This window comes from Camarhynchus parvulus, chromosome 2 (genome assembly GCF_901933205.1).
Source record: "Camarhynchus parvulus chromosome 2, STF_HiC, whole genome shotgun sequence".
NCBI classification, from domain to species: domain Eukaryota; kingdom Metazoa; phylum Chordata; class Aves; order Passeriformes; family Thraupidae; genus Camarhynchus; species Camarhynchus parvulus.
In genome coordinates this window covers 5,877,792-5,896,992 of record NC_044572.1, presented here as the reverse complement: position 1 = coordinate 5,896,992, position 19,201 = coordinate 5,877,792, and the positions used below count along the sequence as shown (strand labels likewise).

The 19,201-nt window shown below is 40.0% G+C and overlaps 1 protein-coding gene across 1 annotated transcript in view; it reads left to right on the top strand.

Annotated features, from left to right (window-relative positions):
• Window positions 1-17,669, top strand: part of ACVR2B (activin A receptor type 2B) — a 109,746-nt gene extending 92,077 nt beyond the window's left edge. Inside the window, exons 8-11 of the mRNA XM_030944070.1 lie at window positions 1,259-1,373; window positions 3,007-3,145; window positions 5,464-5,594; window positions 8,552-17,669. Of these exons, the coding sequence (XP_030799930.1) occupies window positions 1,259-1,373; window positions 3,007-3,145; window positions 5,464-5,594; window positions 8,552-8,746 (580 nt within the window). The 3' untranslated portion in view covers window positions 8,747-17,669. The remainder of the gene's footprint in view (window positions 1-1,258; window positions 1,374-3,006; window positions 3,146-5,463; window positions 5,595-8,551) is intronic.
• The last annotated feature ends 1,532 nt before the right edge of the window (window positions 17,670-19,201 follow it).

The following is a 19,201-nucleotide window of genomic DNA, read 5'->3' as shown; positions in this document are numbered from 1 at the left end:
ACTTCCCCCATCTTAATCCTCAAGCCAGAAATGCCCATCACGCTGTGTTCAGTTTAGAGAGGATAAATCCTCTCTTCTGATATTTTAAGCTCAGAATCAAGGGCTGGGTGATTTTTGCTTGCAGTGCTTTGAGCTGATGCTCTGGCATGTGAGGCTGCAGGGAGCAGCCCCTTCTCTATGGTCCAGCAGTTTCTCTCTTCACAAAGAATTTTGACAGGACTCTCTAGTGCAGAACAATTGTATCTGCCCTCATTAATTATTTTGTGCAGGCCTGCAATGTCCTGCAATCAGCAGGGTCACCGAGTGAATTGATGATAGGGAAGTTATAATGCTGAGCATACAGGACAATTGCCATCTGCTGTCTAAGGTCTGTGATTTAATTAGATTGCCAAACATTCCTTTTCAGATGAAAATGCAGGAAGCCCAGGGAACAGGGCTCGACTGGTTTGGCATCTCAGTGTGATCTTCCTCCACCCCCCACCCTTCCCAGCCCCTGCAGATTTACCTGAGCTGCCCTGAAATGATCCTGCTGCAGCACAGGACTGTCACAAATGTCCCCTTCAGGCACAGAGTCACCATCTCTACTGCAAATTCTTACACCTGCCTGTCAGCTGCCTGCTCTGACCCTGACAGCATGTCTGTGTGGCCTCACCCCCTTCCCTGCTTGCTTCCCAACCCTCTTAATTCTCCAGGGAAGATCAATCCAGCAATTACAGCAGAAGGCTGATGGATGACTGTGGCAAAAGTCTGTTGAAGCATGTAGTCAGGGTGGAGAGAGTCTCACCAGCATCTGCTGATTTCCAGAAAGATCTGATTTTGTAGATAGGAGCAAATGTCCTTACTAGGATAAAGAGTAATGTACTCCCTTAACCTGCCTTGGTTTTGCTCTTGGGAATGAGAAGGGCCCAGAAGATGGAGGTCCAGAGCTGGTGCTTGGAGCAAGAAATGGTGCCTTATAAACAGCTTGCTCTAATTAAAAGAGCCCCTTCAGACCAGGTTTTACTTTGAGATTAATTCACTGTGGAGTTTGGCTGACTATGCTGGTCAGCTCAGGGCTGCTTGGTCATGTTTTGGGGACAAGGGCAGTGAGGAGCAGCCAAGTTTGCAGCACTGGCCATGCTGAGACTCTGGGGGAGAAAGGAAGAAAGGACGTGGGATTTACTGGGAGCTGCTGAGCCTATAGACAATGTGTGTGCTGCAGTGTGATTTAGACACATGCCATGATAAACCCTTCCCTTACTTCTTGCCTTGTCCATAGGGACTTCAAGAGTAAAAATGTCTTGCTGAAGAATGACCTGACAGCTGTGCTAGCTGATTTTGGACTGGCCGTACGGTTTGAACCTGGAAAACCTCCAGGGGACACTCATGGACAGGTAATCATTACCTTTAACTTTTTAAAAAGTTGGCCTTGCCATAGCTTCTCTGGAGTGGGGTCTAGTTTGTGTAGATGCATTTAATTCTCTTTGAGATATGTATTTTTTCCATAAAAACTTGTGCTCAGACATAAATTCTGGGAGCTGCTTTAATCTGGGTGAGTGGGGAGGGTGCTCAAACTTTCTGATTGCTGTGCAGGTGAGGTCTCCACAGCTCTGGGGTCAAGTGGCTTCCTCCTTCAGACACAGGGCTCATTGTCTCTTTATTGTTTTGGTATAAACATCCACAGAATCATGGAATCACAGAATACCAGGTTGGGAGGGACTCAAGGATCACCTGGCCCAACCTCTCTTGACCAAAGCAAGGCAAGACAGCCCAGCTAGAAGTGTTTAGTTTTGGAGTATGCTGCACATACCACTTCTCTAGCCCATAACACAAATAATAAAGCTCCTAAATATTAATACTGATACCACAATACTAGTATTAATAATCCTAAAATTATTGGTTTAATTTTAAGAATTCAGCCAGGCTGGCTGCTTGGGTGACCTTTGGCACAGCTGGCTGTGCACTGTGTAAAAATATACTACAATTTTATGGGTTCTTAATTTTCTGCCTTTGTGTTGCAGCAAGCAGCCCCTCATTCTGCTCTCATGTCAGGACAGCAAGGCCATCATCCCCTCCTTGTACCTCCAGTGCTTTCTGAATTCCCATCTCCAGTGTAATCTCCTTTTTTTACCTTTATCTCAGAAAGAATGAACACTCTCCTGGGTTAGCCCTACTCAGCTTTCTTCATTTTTGTCACCTTTTTTTGACTTTTCCAGTATTTTGCACATCTTTCCATATCCTGCCTTCACTCTGTCCCCACCACCTCAGCTAAGAGCAAGAAGAGATGAGAATTTCCTTAAAGAAAATTATTAAAAGTGTTTCAATTCTCAAGAAAGCTGCTGTTTTCTTTGCTGTTCTTTCTACTGTCCTACATTATGAACCATACTAAGCATAACAATGGAAGCATTATAATGCCTATTCCCTCAAAACAAGAGCAGATCTTTTCCAAACCATGGCAAGCCAGGGTTCATGTTTTACTATTCTGTGGATGCAGGAAACTTGTTTTATCTAGGGCTGTCAAACCAACACCTTTTCCTACTATTTCAGGATATATAATTTTTTCTCTTTTCCCTTTTTTTGATTGTGTTTTTGTTTATTCGAGGGGCTGTTTGTTTGGATTTGGAGTTTTTTGTTGAGAGTTTTTATTTTGAGTGAAAGAAGACTGAACTTTTCAAGCCAGACTTGACCTCAGGGTGTTCTATGTGTCTCCAAAGACAGCATTTCATGCAGGGTGTTCTGCCAGAGCAACATGCAGTGGGATGCAGACCTGCAGTGTGCACAGAATGAGTATCACACCTGTAGCCTTGCACTTTGGCTTCCTCTTTTATGTTGCTTATCTGGACTGGAGTGATCTTAATGAGAATCAGTGTCAGAAGAAACAGCTCCCCTTTGCTTGTTTTTTGAACAAGGTGCACCTTTAGCTGCAGTGGCCTCCAGGCTAATGAAACCAGCTGTCACTCACCTCCAAGCAGCAGAGGCTGAGGGGCCCAAATGCAATGTGACTTGAGCTGTGTTTTTTCTCTCTAGGTGGGAACAAGGAGGTACATGGCTCCTGAAGTGCTGGAGGGAGCAATCAACTTCCAACGAGACGCCTTCCTGAGAATAGACATGTATGCAATGGGACTGGTGTTGTGGGAGCTAGTCTCCAGATGTAGAGCAGTTGATGGTAAGATTAAAGATCCTCTCTTCCCTAGGGAGGGTTTTGTTTCAGTGTGGTTGTGTTGGCCAGAGGATAGATCTATCTCAGTTTAAAAAAAAAAATCAATGGTATATTTTTATTAAAAGCAGCTAACCTGGTTTTCCTTTGTTTTTTAACATAAGGTGTTACTCTCTGTATATTATAACCTTTGTAAGTGTTCCAACCTCAAAGTACTTTTTACTAGGTTGGTTACCTTGCACATTGCTGAGAATTCAGAGGGAGAAGGTGATCCCTACAGGATGGTTGTCCTTTACTCCTGAGCCTGCCCTGTGCTGCTCTCAGGGGCACTCTGCATTTCTGCCTGGGACCTGGGCATGCCTTGGGCTCCTGAGAAGAGCCACACAGCCAGCTTGGCTGTCACCTGGCTGATGCAGGGCAGTGGGGTAGCCTGAATGGAAAGCTATAGCAGCTGCACAGGTCTGGAAGGATCTTCCTGGGTCAGCAAGCCCATTTCCCTGCTATCATAAGTCATTAGTTATTGATCTTTTGCTGATAAGCCCTCTCTCAGCAGTGGGCTAGGTTAGTTGTTTCATTTACAGCTTTGGAGGATCTCACTTTTTCCTGAAGGATCTAAATGTATGAGCTTCATGGTGTCTCCTTTTTCCTTTTTTAAAATATTAAAATGATGCTGTGAAGTGGGGCATCTTTTCTGTCCAGTCAGCACATCTGTCCCTTAGTGACTCTTGCCATGTTCAGGACAGGGAAGCAGTCACATCATTGTAGTAGCTCCAAGGCTGCTTCCTCCAACTTTTTTCTTCTTGTATAGATATGGGTGCTCTGCACTGAAAATCAAGTTCATAAAGCAACACCATCTCACCTAGACTTGAAGTGTTTTTGTTAGCGTTACAGTAGGACTGAGGAGTGTGATTATAATTAAAATGTCTCCCATGAGTGTGTGGTAATAGAATGTGTCATCTTCAGAAATGTTCAGTCTAAAGAGGTAAAATGCTGTAGGAGCAGGGAGCTGGGAGCACAGTAGAGTAAAACAGTGGTACACAAATCATTCATGTAGGAATTATCCTTCTCTGTTGAGGTGCCCCAAATATCCACTTCCATTTTTCCTGTCACGTTTGTGATCTCTTGCCAGCCCAGGCAGCTGAGATACCCCAGGTGCCACACACAGCACCACTGAGTCCAGGGGAAGGCTTCCTTTGGGATGACAGGGAGTTACACTGAGCTTCATCTGCACTTCAGCTCAGAAGTAATGTTGTGCAAACAGCACATTTAGCTTGCAGATCACCAGTGCAGCTCTCCACAGCCTGGGTTCTTCTTGGAGGAAAAGCAAAGTCATAAGTGACCCTGATTGGAGCAAGTGTTTCAGTTTGGTTTAGTGACTGCCACTGAGTAAACAAGAATAATGATAAGCCACTTTAGTGATTTCATTCTTTAGAGTAAACACTGTGCTGTTGGTGTCACAATTCATGACCAGATGAAGTCGTCAGCTCTTTTATTTTTATCTGGAAAGATCCTTTTGAGGTATCTCTGCTCTGAAAAGAGGTCATTTTTTGCTACTGAGAAACCAAAAGTGGTGCCATGGAGTACCCTGAGAAGCCCATCAGTTAAGATGGGCTGCTCTTTCTAAGAGAGCATCTACACATTGCCAAAAGCCAAATGATGTTTCAATAAGCAGAAGTTGCTGCTATCATCCAGCATCTGCACTGATACTCATAACAGTTGTCTCATTCCTGTGGCCCTGGGCAGTTCACAGCCATAACTGGTGTAAGTAAAGCATTCAGAAATCATTTCACACTTAGGAGCCAGTACTTGGGACAACTGCATCTGGCTCCAGTGTGTCAGGGCTGACTCAAACCTATGAACAAACCAGATCACAAAGCAAGAAATTATGTGTTGTGTATATTTGACCATGTTAGTCAGTGCTAAAATGAAATTATGCTCATGCTGAAATCTTTCTCTAGGTTATTGTGTGTTGAATTGTTGTGTTAAAATGTGGGGAGGATGAGTTGATCTGCTCTTTATATTAAAATAAATCATGGATTACCTGGCAGACTTCCTCAAGGAAAGGGTGAGATCTGAAGGCCTGGCTGAGGGTTTGGATTTGTAACTCAGCGAGGTGGAAAATGCACGGCCAGACAAGCAGCAGGGACAGCAGAAACCATTGTGCAGGAGGAATGTAAATCACATTTGTCTGCAGTGACATGTGAACGTCAGCCTTTTGTTGCAGTGGGTTGAGGTTGCTCCAGAGCTGCAGCTCACTCATGCATGGGGACACTGTGGCTCTGCAGAGGCCATTCCTGCCCTAACCTGATTCTCTGTGTGCACTGCAGGTCCAGTGGATGAATACATGCTGCCTTTTGAAGAAGAAATAGGTCAGCATCCATCCCTGGAGGACCTGCAAGAAGTGGTGGTTCACAAGAAGATGCGCCCCGTGTTCAAGGATCACTGGCTAAAACATCCCGTACGTCCCTCCAGCTTAACAGGGGAAAATACTTTCCTGTGTGATGGGAATGAGGGATTGGTTATGCATTCCCAGTGTTAGCCAGAGTCAGCTCTGGGGAATGAGGGGTTGCTCAACATCTTTGTGCTCCCTTTTCTTTTTATCTCTTGTTTTTAGAGACTAAACAAGCTGCATAATCAACTAGTGCTGAATGTGGAGCGTGTGGTGCTTTAGTAGAGCTCCTTTAGTATGGTGAAATAATGGAAAATAAAGTCCTTTCATTAAGAAAAAGAAAACCTCCATACCATTGGAGACAGACTCCTCACAAGCTAGATACCATGCAAGACTTGGAGCAGTTTATGGAGGAAAAATTAATTAGATGTGAAAGCAAGCAGACAATGAAGCAAAATGCAGTGTGGGTTTCCCAGAGGTAGTTCATTTCAGGCTCATGTTTTTAATAAAAGAGCTGATTTTCCTTAGATCAGGAAGATAAGAGATGATGACATCTCACTGGGCTTCAGTAAGAAGTCCAATACCTCTATTTTTCCCGAACTGCTACAGATTTTGCTAGACTCAGGTGTACTAACTCATTTCCCAGAAGTTAGGGAGAGCTGTGGATTGTAAAAAAAAAAAGTGTTCCACTTCAAATGAGGGTTCAAATAAGAGCTGTGTTCTTCAAGCACTGTTGAATTCAGGTTTTTTGGGGATATCGAGAGAAGTGACTGCAAACAAAGCAAATGGTTTCATAGTAACTGATACAGTGCTGCCAGCTCTCACAGTTTCATCATGGGAATCTTAATACTTGTTGTCTTTTGAAGCTTCAACTGCTGAATCTTGGGATTTATTTTGATATTAAAAAAAAGCACTTTTGGGGCGGAATGCAACCAAACCTTAGAAAGCAGATGCTTAAAAAGAACCATGAAAACACATATTTAAAGTAATTTTTGAAGCTTATCTCATGGTAATCGGCATACTGTGGAAAAAATTATTGTAGGGGTTTTTTAGAGCATTGGCTGTGTTGAGTGGATCTCTCCACCCACTGACAAGGTGGTGCCCATGATGCCTTAAAGATATAGAAATAAAACAACACACTTTTGAGACAATATTAGCATAGGAGGTAATATCAAAACTGGTCTTTGATTGAAGGCCTCCAGGGGCAGATGTGGAAAAATGCCCAACGCATATAAGGCGAATACAGCTTTATAAGTTTAGTTGATTAGCATAATTAACATGAATCCCCAATTAGGTGATGAGGTAGTTCCTCCTCTTGGTTCAATCTCTCCTGGAGCCCCCCATTGGTAACAGTTGTACTTTGTTTATGAAAAAGTGTCTTGGGAGGGTCACTCATCCTTGGTTCCCAGGAAAACACCAGGTAGGATAGGAGCCTTTGGAATGTATTTTGTCTTTCTGCATATCAGGGTAGGAAAAGTGCTGGAGCTAGCTAGGAGTTATATAACTATACAGCAATAGTCTACAGAGCTATGAACATGTATGAAGGAAACACAAAAGCAAAAATCACTTTGGCATCCTGAAGGTCGTGAGTTTGATCCTCACACTGGGCACCACTAATGTTGATTTTTTTGTTTTTTCTTTGTTGAAGTTGGGATTAAATTGTGAGATGATTTTTTTTGTTTGGATTTAGATGTTTATTAGTTCATATTTAAATTATAGTTTCATAAGTTGTGAGTTTTATAGTATTTCACTAATAGGGTAAAATTTTTACTAATTTTACTAATAAGGTAAAAAATGCAGTTGTATTTCTTTTTTTATTAGGTTTTTAAGGGTAAACTGTTTAATTAAGAAATGATACTTAAATTATTTTTATTTTTAACTTAATAAGTAACTACTTGTGTTTTGTAATGTGGATTTTTTAAATTTAATTTCACAATATTACTTAAACTTATGAAGAAGAAGGTGAAGAAGGTAAAGAGGAAGGAGTAGTTTCTGTTTTAAAACTTCTATTTTGTTTTATATTATAAACAAACATCACTCTCCCCACCTATATCCCCAAAAACTTCTATTTTGTTTTGTATTATTATATTTTAAAACTTTAAGCTTTTTATTATGTGATGTTACACATTTTTATTTAAACTCTACACTTATAATTTTAGTTATATCACTTAATTTTGGATGTTTTTTCTATGGCTGTAGGTTAAATGCAGTGTTTTCTTGGGGGGGTTAGCATTTGTTAGTGTAGAAAGTTTAAAATTTTCAGTGTCTGGGGTTCTAGCAGCATCCCCCAGGGCGGGTGACATTGCTGAAGTACTAAAAGTACTAAAATCTCCCAGGAGGAGGTATTTTGCAATGCTGCTGGCCTTCCAATGGAATAACTATGATGCAAAAATCATTCTCATAGTGGGTGAGGATTGAAGGAGGTGGTTACTGCAAACCAAGTAACATTTTTGGCCTCAATTCTATGCCATAAGCCTGCACAATGCCATTGCCAATCTGTTCAAACTATCTGCTTATGAATTCTGCATGATCCTCATGGTAGAGTTGAAAGCCTGATCTTTCACCTGTTAATATTTTCACATTCGTCCTTAAGTTTGACAAATTTTGTACTGTAAAGTTGACTTAATTACAGTTGGATGTCAATTCTTGTGGAAAGAGCTTTCTGCATGTAACATTGCCACTGTCAATCTGTTCCAAATATCTGCTTAGGAATTCTGTGTGATGCTCACAATAGGGCAGGTGACATTGCTCATGAATTCTCCATGATGCTCATGATAGGGCAGGTGACCTTGCTCATGAATTCTGCGTGATGCTCATGATAGGGCAGGTGACCTTATGAATCTGTTTGCTGGTGATAGGGCGGTACTTGTATGAACTGTGTGATGCTCGTGATAGGGCAGGTGACCTTGCTTATGAATTCTGTGTGATGCTCATGATAGGGCAGGTGACCTTGCATTATGAATTCTGGGTGATGCTCATGGTAGGATGTTGTTGCTGAAGGTGTTTTCTGGCCGTTCTGTCCGCAGGGCCTGGCGCAGCTCTGCGTGACCATCGAAGAGTGCTGGGACCACGACGCGGAGGCGCGGCTCTCGGCCGGCTGCGTCGAGGAGCGCATCGCGCAGATCCGCAAATCCGTCAACGGCACTACCTCGGACTGCCTCGTCTCCATCGTGACATCCGTCACCAACGTGGACTTGCCACCCAAAGAGTCTAGTATCTGAGTGCTGGGTCCTGGTTCACTTTTGTCTTTCCAGACTCAGTGGATTTAAAAACAAACAAACAAACAAAAAAACAACAAGGAAAAGAGTTTAAAGAAAAAAAAAAGTACAAAAAAAACAAAATCACAAAAATTCAACAAACCCATGAATGCAGCTGCTATTTTATCTTGACTTTTTATTATTATTGTTATTATTATTATTATTATTTTTTTGGATTGGATCAATTTTACCAGCACATTGCTCTACTGTATTAAAAAAAATGGACATTTCAGCAAGCATTCAGGTGCCGACTAATGAATGCAGAAAAGGTGCAGGTACCTCAGAACCTCAACAAACTCACTTCAGTTGTTTTTATTTTATTCAGTTTTCTGGGTTTCTCTTTATCAGTTTGTCTTCTGAGCGGAGCATCTGTGACATAAAGGAAAACCACCTACCACCTTCGAAAACGCAATGCTGCAAACTGTGGAGGAAACTTAAGACTGTTATGTAAAGAATACACCTTCCTCAAAAGCATTTTTTCCCCATGTTGGTTTTGGGTTCAGTTCCTTTTTTATTTTTTTAATTTTTTTTTTTTGGAAGTGAGCTTCAGAAAAAAACAGCAGATGTGTCTTTTACGGATCTAACGGGTGTCATTGTAACATGGGAAAAAAAAAGTAACTGGGCAGAGAATGTTAATTCTTGATGGTATAATTGAAGGGGGGAGCGTAGAATAGGGGTGGGGAGAGTGACGTTGGACTTGGCAGCATTTGGGGAAACATCATTTGCTATGGAGCTACTTCTCAGGTAACCATTAGAGGAGGGGAAGGACATTTCTGGGCAGAGTATTTACGGCTGCAGCGTATGGAGAAAGCTGAGTTAAAGAGGCAGTGGTTGGAAGACAGGCACTTGTTTCTTCCTCCAGAGTCTGGGGTTGGGTGGTAAAAGAACAAAACAGGACTATAACTTTTATTTTTCAATTCCAGGTAGTAGTAGGAAGGATGCTTTCAATGTCATCAGGACAGGTGGGGAAGTGTGATTTCAGAAGCACTTTGGTAAAATACTGGAAGATGAGAAAATTTTTGCATCTCATTTTAAGTGTGAGTCAGCTGAGAGAATTTGGCCTTGGGTTGATTATCTTTCAGCCTAAGCTAATGGTGCAGATGGTGGAAAGAGGAAAAGGGTAAAAGCTGGTTATATAATTTTTTTTCTTTATTAATTTGGGACTGGGGGAGTGAATGGTGGCAGCTGGCTCCTGTAGCATCTGAGAAGCCTGAGAGCTGCCTGGCTGCAGGGAGCTGAGGCAGCTCAGCAGCAGCAGTGATTCCCACAGCACCTCTCCCACTGGTTTCTTTGACACTGCTTTCTCCTTACTCTGTGATGAAACTCTTTTGTCTTAAAGTGGTGCATATTCGAAAATACCGTTACTCTTATTATGCCATAAACTCGCTCTAGTCAGTGAATGTTCCTAATGCTGCTGATTCAACATTGAAATATTTTTTTAATTTGCAAAACATGCAATGTTTAAAAAAAGAAAAAACTTAAAAAAAAAACCAAACACAAAACATACACACACACACATTACGTGGCTTCTGAGGTTTAAACTGAAAAAAAATTAAAAACTTCATGACCACAGACCACCTCAAACCAGAAATACCTCAGAATTTTCTACTTGTATGAGTTTTATTATATATTTTGTTAGTTGTGTTGTCTTGTAGTAAGTATATTTTAATGTAAGTTGGCTTTTATGACAAGGGAGTTTTAAAAAAATTAAAAAAAGGAAAAAAGTTCCAAAATCTTTTAGGAAGTGCTACCATTTTTTTGTTGTTTTGTTTAATAAAGCACCATTGTAAATAACTGTATACAGTTGTGGAATAACTGCCTATATAAGGTACCTGGGCATTATTCACTCTTATTTGTGAAGGCTATTTCCATTCTGTGTTTTGGGTTTTTTTTTGGTCTGTTTTAGTGAAAGGACAGTACATCTTTTTTTTTCTTTTCCCTTTTCTTTTTCTTTTCTTTTTAAATTTTTTTTTCTTTTTTTTTTGCTTTGAATATAACACAAATTTTTGTGTCTTGCTAGACTGACAAAGTTATGTCCATTGGATGGCCAGATCTTCTAAATTTTTCTTTGTGTTAAGCCAAAATGCAGTCCTAAACTAATCACCCTGTAATGGAAACGTAAAAAGTCTGTATTATATATAAATGAATTGGACTTCTCTCCACTGCCAAATTATCAGTGTGCACCCTTGCACAGATATAATTTATTACGCAAAAGAAACTGCTAATTGGAGAAAATGTTAAAAAAAAAAAATTGAAATATATTTCTTGAAAAGTATAGCTTTAAAACCTAGAGGTCACAAATGAGGACATGGTCCTTTATCTTGAAGAGACATTAAGAGAATTGCCTTAATTTGTCTATCTGAATAAAGTCTTAACCTATTCTTTCAAGTTACTGAATGTATATTGCATATTAGTATGTATACACATGTAACTGTGTTTCCGTGTGTAGGTTTGAAAGTTTCTGTTTCTTGATGTGCTTCTGTTGAGAAAACCTTGACAAAACCAGACAGAACGATACCATTTAGACCCAGCCAATGTCCCTGGTGGCCACTGGCACCTTTGGGCCTGATGCTGCAACATACCTATGCTTAGCATTGAGGGTGTAGGTAGCTCTTCTGGTGTCATGACATTAGGCACTCACTTAATGTTAAGTGTGGTTGTAAATGTTTGCAGGATTGGTATTTTTCATGGTTAATACATTTCTGCACTGAGATTTATATGAAAATGTGACTATGTCTTAGAAGTGAAGTGATGTAAGGGTTGGGGTGGAGCGTAGAGCAGTTAAGATTGAGTGAATACTTGTTTTGTGGTGGGCTTGCTCCCTTTCCCCAGGGAATGGGAGCCAGTTCCTATTGCTGCAGAAAGAAAAAAAGCTGTACTGTCTTTTAACTGTTAATATCTGTTTGCTCTTCTGGATTTTTTCCTTCAGCATTACGTATTATAGCTAAAACAGGCTCATTACAGCAGTTGCTTTTTTATCCTGATTTCTTTAAAAAGCTTTAAAGTATTTATTGAAAGTGCCATATTATTTTAATAGCCTATTAAACAGTGTCTGAAATCTTCTCTTTTGAGAAAGCATGAACACAAATTCTCACATGTAGCTTATCTTACTGCGGGGAACTGCACAACCCTGTACAAACCTTGACCGAATGTTGATTGTAAAGTGTTACATCTTCCTGGTGCAATGGTTCCTTATAGATCATCTTGTCAGCAGGATTCGGAAACTGATTGGAAAAAGAATTTCCAAATTGGGGTGTGTACTGGATAACAAGTTTTATATGTGTGTAGGTACGTGTGTCTTGCTATTGCAGCATAGAAGGAAATCCTGAACTTTAAATGTGTACCAATTTGGATAAAGCTGGTTTTTAAACTGGTATTTATTTATTTTATTAACAAAGACAAGCTCTGATTAACTTGTTGGTCTTTCAACAGTTGAGCTTTCAAGCAAGTAGTTTCCTCACCTCTAATCCATTTGAACTCTCATTGACAACATGATTTTGGTTCTGTTTGGTACTGCAGAGGCTTTTTCCAAGTCAGGAATTGGGCACATCCATAGGTGTAGCTGTCATAAGCAACTGCAGCTCTTTTCCTTTTAACACTCCCTTGAATAAGATGGTGACAACACCTCTTACTTTACTTCCCAAAGTGCTGGATTTCACTTCCCATTCAGACTTAGAGGAAGCAGCTCTTCAAAAATTTGGCTGTAGAATTTTATTGGTCACCTCCCACCCTCATATGGAAATTCTTAGGTGAATATTAACACTGAGTATCCTGAGTAAAAATTCTCCTTGACTTTAGGAGCCAGGATTCCACATCTCTCTGGTGGAACTCCTTTTTATGAATTTCTTGCAGTGGCTGGGATGGTTTCCTAGGTGCAGAAAATTTGACTCCACATTTTAAACTGGAAATACCCCAGGAACTAAAACTGGGGTGTTTTTTTGAGATAGTAGAGCTGTGACTTGCTGATGAAATTGCATTAATTTGGAAGGCTGGAAGTTGTATATGGCTTATATTGAAATACACATGCATTTTATAAGATATGGCTATAAACCAGCCTAACCATCAGTTAAGTAGTACCAGGCCTATTCATTATAATTGAGGATTTTAGCTGGTCATGATCAATAAGAAATCTCTATTTAAGACAAAAGTAACCCACTTTTTATTCTGCTGAAATTCTGCTACAGAATAACTTTATGGGCTAGACAGTTACACCTATGGAAGTGCAGAAGTCTTTGTTTTGAAGAGAAGGTCTGTGAGTGCCCTCCGGTAACTCCCCTGTGTTTTCCTTGGATCTCCTGACTCCCTGCTGTTCCCACTTGAAATCAGTGGTTTCAGTGGAAGCAGACATTTCCAGGCTGGCTGGGTCAGGCCTGGCTGTTAGGAATCCTGATCCCCCTTAACATTGCAGCACTGAAACATTTTATTCCTCTTGTATGACTTTCTAGGCAGAGTGTCAGAACTTGCCCTGTTTTGCAGGGAAAAGTTCTGGTTTCACTTAGCATGGAAGGAACTTGTACTGCAGAGGAAGGTGCTGGGTGATAAGGTGTGACAGTGCTGTTGTTGCAGTCCTCTTCAAGCCACACTCCGCTTGGGAAGTTGCTAAGCAGGAAGTGTCCCACAAACTTTTGTCACTTTCACATACAGGATATTGTTTGGTAACATTGTAAATAAAATAGACTATATAATAGAGGAAAATAAGGACATTTTGACTTTTTTACTTTTGGAAATATATATATATATTTTAGTTACATATACAAACAAAAATTCTACATTGTGTGAGAATTCTTTTATACCACAAATTATTTTTGTAATGTCTAATATGTTTCTGCAGGGAAAAGGGAGAAAGGTCTGTGTATGCACAGCAAATAAATAAAGAAATATATATATAATGTTTAAATTAAGTGTGCACTACATCAAAGTTTAGAGGATAGAACAAGTGTAGCCTGAGAACAGTTTGAGGAGCAAGTTTGGATGTACTTGGACATGCTTTGAGGACCGCACTGAGTATATGTTTAGGTTATCTTGCATGTCACATCCCTTCTGCTAAAGATGCTTATTGCTTTTCTATGGCCATCTTCAGTTAACCCAAGAGGAGTTTTTTCACGTGTTCATGCGAGTAGCCATGTGTGGGCAGTGTGTCTTTTGGCATATGCTGTGGTGCTGCAGTGAGTTGTGAAGTCAGGGTGCTAAGAATTTACCGAGGCCAAATAGCTGGGCTGATCTCGCTCGCTGCCGTATCCGCTCATAGCAGCTGTGTCTGCTGCACTGACAATATGATCTGTAAGGAGCTGTTGCCAGTGGAATCCTGATAAAGCCAGTTCCTAGAAATTCCTTCTCTCTGAAGTGACACAACTAATCAGGCTTCACCAGAACACACAGCTATGTGCTCTGTGTTCCCAAAATCAGATTTAATAGTCTGTGTTGGAGGCACTAAAGAAAGGGAGCACTGTCATGTCCAAAGTCCTACTAAGAGAAAGAGCTTCCCAAATCTGTGTAAGCAATCCAAGGTATTCTAAAAGTATTAAAGGAAAAAAAAAAGGGGGAGCCAGGGGGGTGTAACCCAATTTTCCATTGGACTTAAAATTCACTCCAGTCTTTTTAGTCCTCTCAGCCACGATAGCACAGTGTCAGTGGGTGAGAGGTACTGAAAAAAGCTTTAAACCAAACACATGGCACTGCCTTGGAGCTGGTTTGACAGCTTGCCTTTTTTGACAGCTTTGCCTTTTGCAATTAGTGCTCACTAATTCAAGCAGACTCCTGCAATTACTGAGTCCCTCAGCTGTGTTCTGGTGAAGTCCCAGCCCTGTGAAAACCAGGAGGAGAGTTTCCATCCAACCCTGTGTGACCAGGAGTGTGTGTGTTTGTGTGTGTTCCTGGAACACTTTCTAAGCACACCTCGTCCCTTATTTACATGGGATTTCTTTTTCCATGACTTGTTTTAGGGTGATGCTCAGTTCCCTGACTGAAGTGGTAGCCTATGGAATAAGCAGCAATGCTTTTTGTCAGGACACTTCCACAGAAAGAGATCATACTTGTGTTATGTCCATCCAGCTGTTCTGAAATGTAATGCTATTCTGTTGTGCCTTTATTTTTCCATGTAAAAGCAACTGCTGTAAGCTTTCTTTTTCTTTTACTAGTTTAATTTTTTTTTTATCTCTGTCTGAAAAAAACCCACTTTTCATTGCCCAGCTGTCATTTCTGGATGCAGTCTGTGATCCAGGTATTTCAAGAACCAATTACCTCAAACCTCATGTTAAACAGTGTTGCTATCTGGATTCTCCTTGATACTACAATATTGTAACATACACAAACAGGAACCTTGCTCTATAGGGGTGTTTATATATATGTATCATATACATATATACATGTATATATATGATATATATATGTAAATGGAAAGTGATCCCCAAGGACTGAAGGAAAAAAGCAAAACTTATTTTGTATTCCAACATTGAAACCAAAAGGGCTTTTCTGAAGCTCTAAAATGGCATTGTGCTGGATATCTACAAAGAAAAAGTGTTTTCTGAAAAGTGCTTCCTTTATTAGCCTTTTATTTCAGTATTTTAATGGGGCAGATGATGTGAATAAAACACCACTTCTGCACTTTTGGCCCATTTTGAAGCAGAAGCCTCTTAGTCTTTCCAGTTGTTAAAAGAAACAAAAACTCAGTTTATAACATTCCAGTAAGGTTGGTATTGCAAAACTCAGACATGTTCTAGGAAAATTCCATAGCTTCTGGTTTTCTTACAAGGAAGGCCATACTTCATTCAATTGTCCAGTATTTTGAGGAACTGAAGTTTAACCAGTAACCATCCTAGTCAATTAAAGTCCTAATTCAGTAGTCAATGGCATCTCTGCATTGCCATGTCTGTTAAAACACCAAAATAAACTCCAAAATAGAAAACAGTTGAAACCAAAAATCCAGCCGTGATAGAGGAGGAGGAGAGTGGAGCATCTCATAGCTTTGGAAAGTGGACTTAGCAACTTTGTGGATAACAAAAAATACGTTGGCAAGACCTAGAACCTGTCTGGCCTTTTCCTTTTCCAAATACCTACTCCCAAGAACCAACTCATAAAATCAGACCTTCAAATACAGCAACATCTTAATGGTACTTTGCTGAAGAGAATTATGTTCAGGCTATATTTTTGGGGGAAAAATAAAAGTGGGACCATTTTTAAAATGACCATTTTATTTTATGTGTTGCCCTCTCAAAAGTCTTTTTTTTTTAATGTATCCATGTAGTTGATACAACATTAGTCTGTATTTCACTTGGACAGCATAGTAGCTTTCCTGTAGCTTTCCAAATACTAATAAATTTACCATTACTAGTAATTCATATAATTATTGGTAACGAATGGATAGTAATTAATTTACTGTTACTAAAGGAAGAGAACATGATATTTCCCTATTTTTTTTCTTGACTGCCTAATGTTTCTATGGCTATTGATGGTTGATGATTATTATCTCTGGTAAATCAAAGTACTAAAATCTCCCAGGAGGAGGTATTTTGCAATGCTGCTGGCCTTCCAATGGAATAACTATGATGCAAAAATCAATCTCGTAGTGGGTGAGGATTGAAGGAGGTGGTTACTGCAAACCAAGTAACATTTTTGGCCTCAATTCTATGCCATAAGCCTGCACAATGCCATTGCCAATCTGTTCAAACTATCTGCTTATGAATTCTGCATGATCCTCATGGTAGAGTTGAAAGCCTGATCTTTCACCTGTTAATATTTTCACATTCGTCCTTAAGTTTGACAAATTTTGTACTGTAAAGTTGACTTAAGTACAGTTGGATGTCAATTCTTGTGGAAAGAGCTTTCTGCATGTAACATTAGATGCATACAGTTAAACAACACAGCATAGTACAAAAACTCACAAGAAAATGTTTTGGCACCAGCAGGAAGAAATCTCACCCTAACCATTTGTCATTTTATAACCATCCTATTGTAAGTTTTACCAGCTACTTCTAAATTTGTGCTTTATTTAAAGAAATAAAATAAAATCCTAAGACTTGTCTAGCGTAGTGGAATATGTGTATATCAGTTTTAGGATAAATAGCTAAGTCTTATTATGCTGTGTTACTTAACTTGTATATATAGAGTATACATAAGAGTTTGCAGTAACCTGTTTCTCCAGGATTTCCAGTTGGAATGGATTTAAACTCAAACTATGAGATTAAATGATTTAGAAGATTGCAGAATAGACTGAGTGTAAATTACAGGAAGCTCTATCACATGGTGAAATAATTTTTAAAGAGTCTTTTGGTCCTTGGCTCAAATTCACTAAGTACTGTTTGTATACCAAGATATGTGAAATGTAAATGTTGTAGGTTATATTTCACTCTTGTAGCTATAAAAATGTAGAACAGAGATAGCTTGTACTACTGAGTTAACAAAAGTTATACTAAAGTATCCTGTTAAAGAAAAAAGTATAGAGAGTTAAGCTCGTTGCTGTAACCCCTTTTGGATTGAAGTGTGCTGATTTTCATATATGTACATTTTATATATATATATATATTCTGCAGAAATATACATATATAAAATGTATGTATAAAATGGCCTAACGCAGACATCCATTGTATTGCAGTTATGAAATGAAGACATTTTGGAAAGAACATTGTATCATAGTTCATGAATTTGCAGTGGATCTTTGTTCCTTTTTACTGTGGTATTTTAGAAAGAGTCTCAAGTTTGAAATTAGATCTGCCAAGTTGGAGTTTTGCTGCTTCAGCTTTGCACTGGGTGTCTGAATAAACCAGTATGAATGTAGTATTTGCCCTGTGTGAAGCAGCTACACCCCAACAGATAGGAGGAAAAAAACCTAGAAAGAACTATTTCAAGTTTATCTTTTTGTATATGAAAATAAACAGTAAATTACAAATAACTGTTTCCCTCGTTGGTGTGACATTAAAAATCATTGTTATTTGTCTTTGGCATCTAGCTGGAGGTTTTCCTTCTTCATAGATGAGTGCTCTTAGTATTTCAATGGCATTTCTACTATCCAAAATCCCTAAAAAGTCCCTGCAGAGGCATAGCTGAGGCCTGCCCCTACTACCCATCACTTGCAAACAGTTCCAAAGAGAAGTGGGAGTTATCTCAAATTCACAGAATCATAGAATGGTTTGGGTTGGAAGAGACTTTAAAGATCATCCAGTTCCAACTACCCTGCTAAGGGACACCTTCCACTAGACCAGGTTGCTCCAAGCCCCATCCAACCTGGCCTTGAACACCTCCAGAGATAAGACATCCAGAATATCTCTGGGCAGCCTCTGTCCTATTATTATTTCTATTATTATTATTATTATTCCCTTTTGAGTGTGTTGCCTCCTGTAGCACTGTGGTGACACTGCTTATCACTCCTAGCAAAGAACTGTTCACACAGGGCAATACGTGCATGTGAAGCTGTATCAAGGCAGTCCAGCAATGTAGCTGCAACTGCCAGAAGCCAAAAGCAGGGGAACTTGACCAGAAAAAAGATTAAAATTAAAAAAAAGCCTGAGTTCCCTGTACTCATAGCACCGCACTGAGGTCTGTAATCCCCTCACATGAGGTATGAAGATTCCATCAGCCACACACTGAGACCTCTCCAGGAAAGCTGCCTGCAGTAAAGTGATGGTATGGCCATGAAATCCTTATATTCTGGTGTTTTCCATTGCTAAACCAATCCTATTTTTCAGAAAATTGCCTCTGGCTTGGTGCTGGGTTGAAAATGCTTAGTTTGGGTGGATATGAGGCAAGTATGAATATTATCAGGCATTTGGGAGGGAAAAATAGTAATAATCAGGCTGGTGGTTTTCCTGAAAAGAAGGCTAATGTAACATCACCCTATATTGACTAAAGCCAACCCCATACCACAGTCTTCAGCCTGGAGAAGATCTTCTGGTGACCTTCCAGTCCCTAAAGGGGACTTGTAAGAAAGATGAGGACAAACTTTTTAACAGGGCCTGTTGAGCTAGGACAAGGAGGAATGGTTTAAAACCAAAAGAGAGTTGATGTAAATCATATATAAGGAAGAAATGTTTTACAGTGAGGGTGGTGAGGTACTGGCACAGGTAGAGGTGGTGGATATCCCATTCCTGGAAACATTGAAGGTCAGCTTGGACAGGGCTCTGAGCAACCTACTCTGGTTGAAAATGTCCCTGGTCATTGCTGAGGGGCTGGACTATCACAGAATCACAGAATTGTTTGGGATGGAAGGATTCTCTGGAGATCACCCAGTCCAACCCTCCTGCCAAGGCAGCATCATCTGAGCAGGTGGCACAGGAATGTGTCCAGATGGGTTTGGAATGTCTCCAGGGAGAGTAAACTGTGACCTCCCTTTTCCAGTGCTCTGCCATCCTAGGTGAAAAAAAGTTCTTCCTCACGTTGAGGTGAAACTTCTTTTACTTTGTGGCCATTGCTCCTCATCCAGTTGCT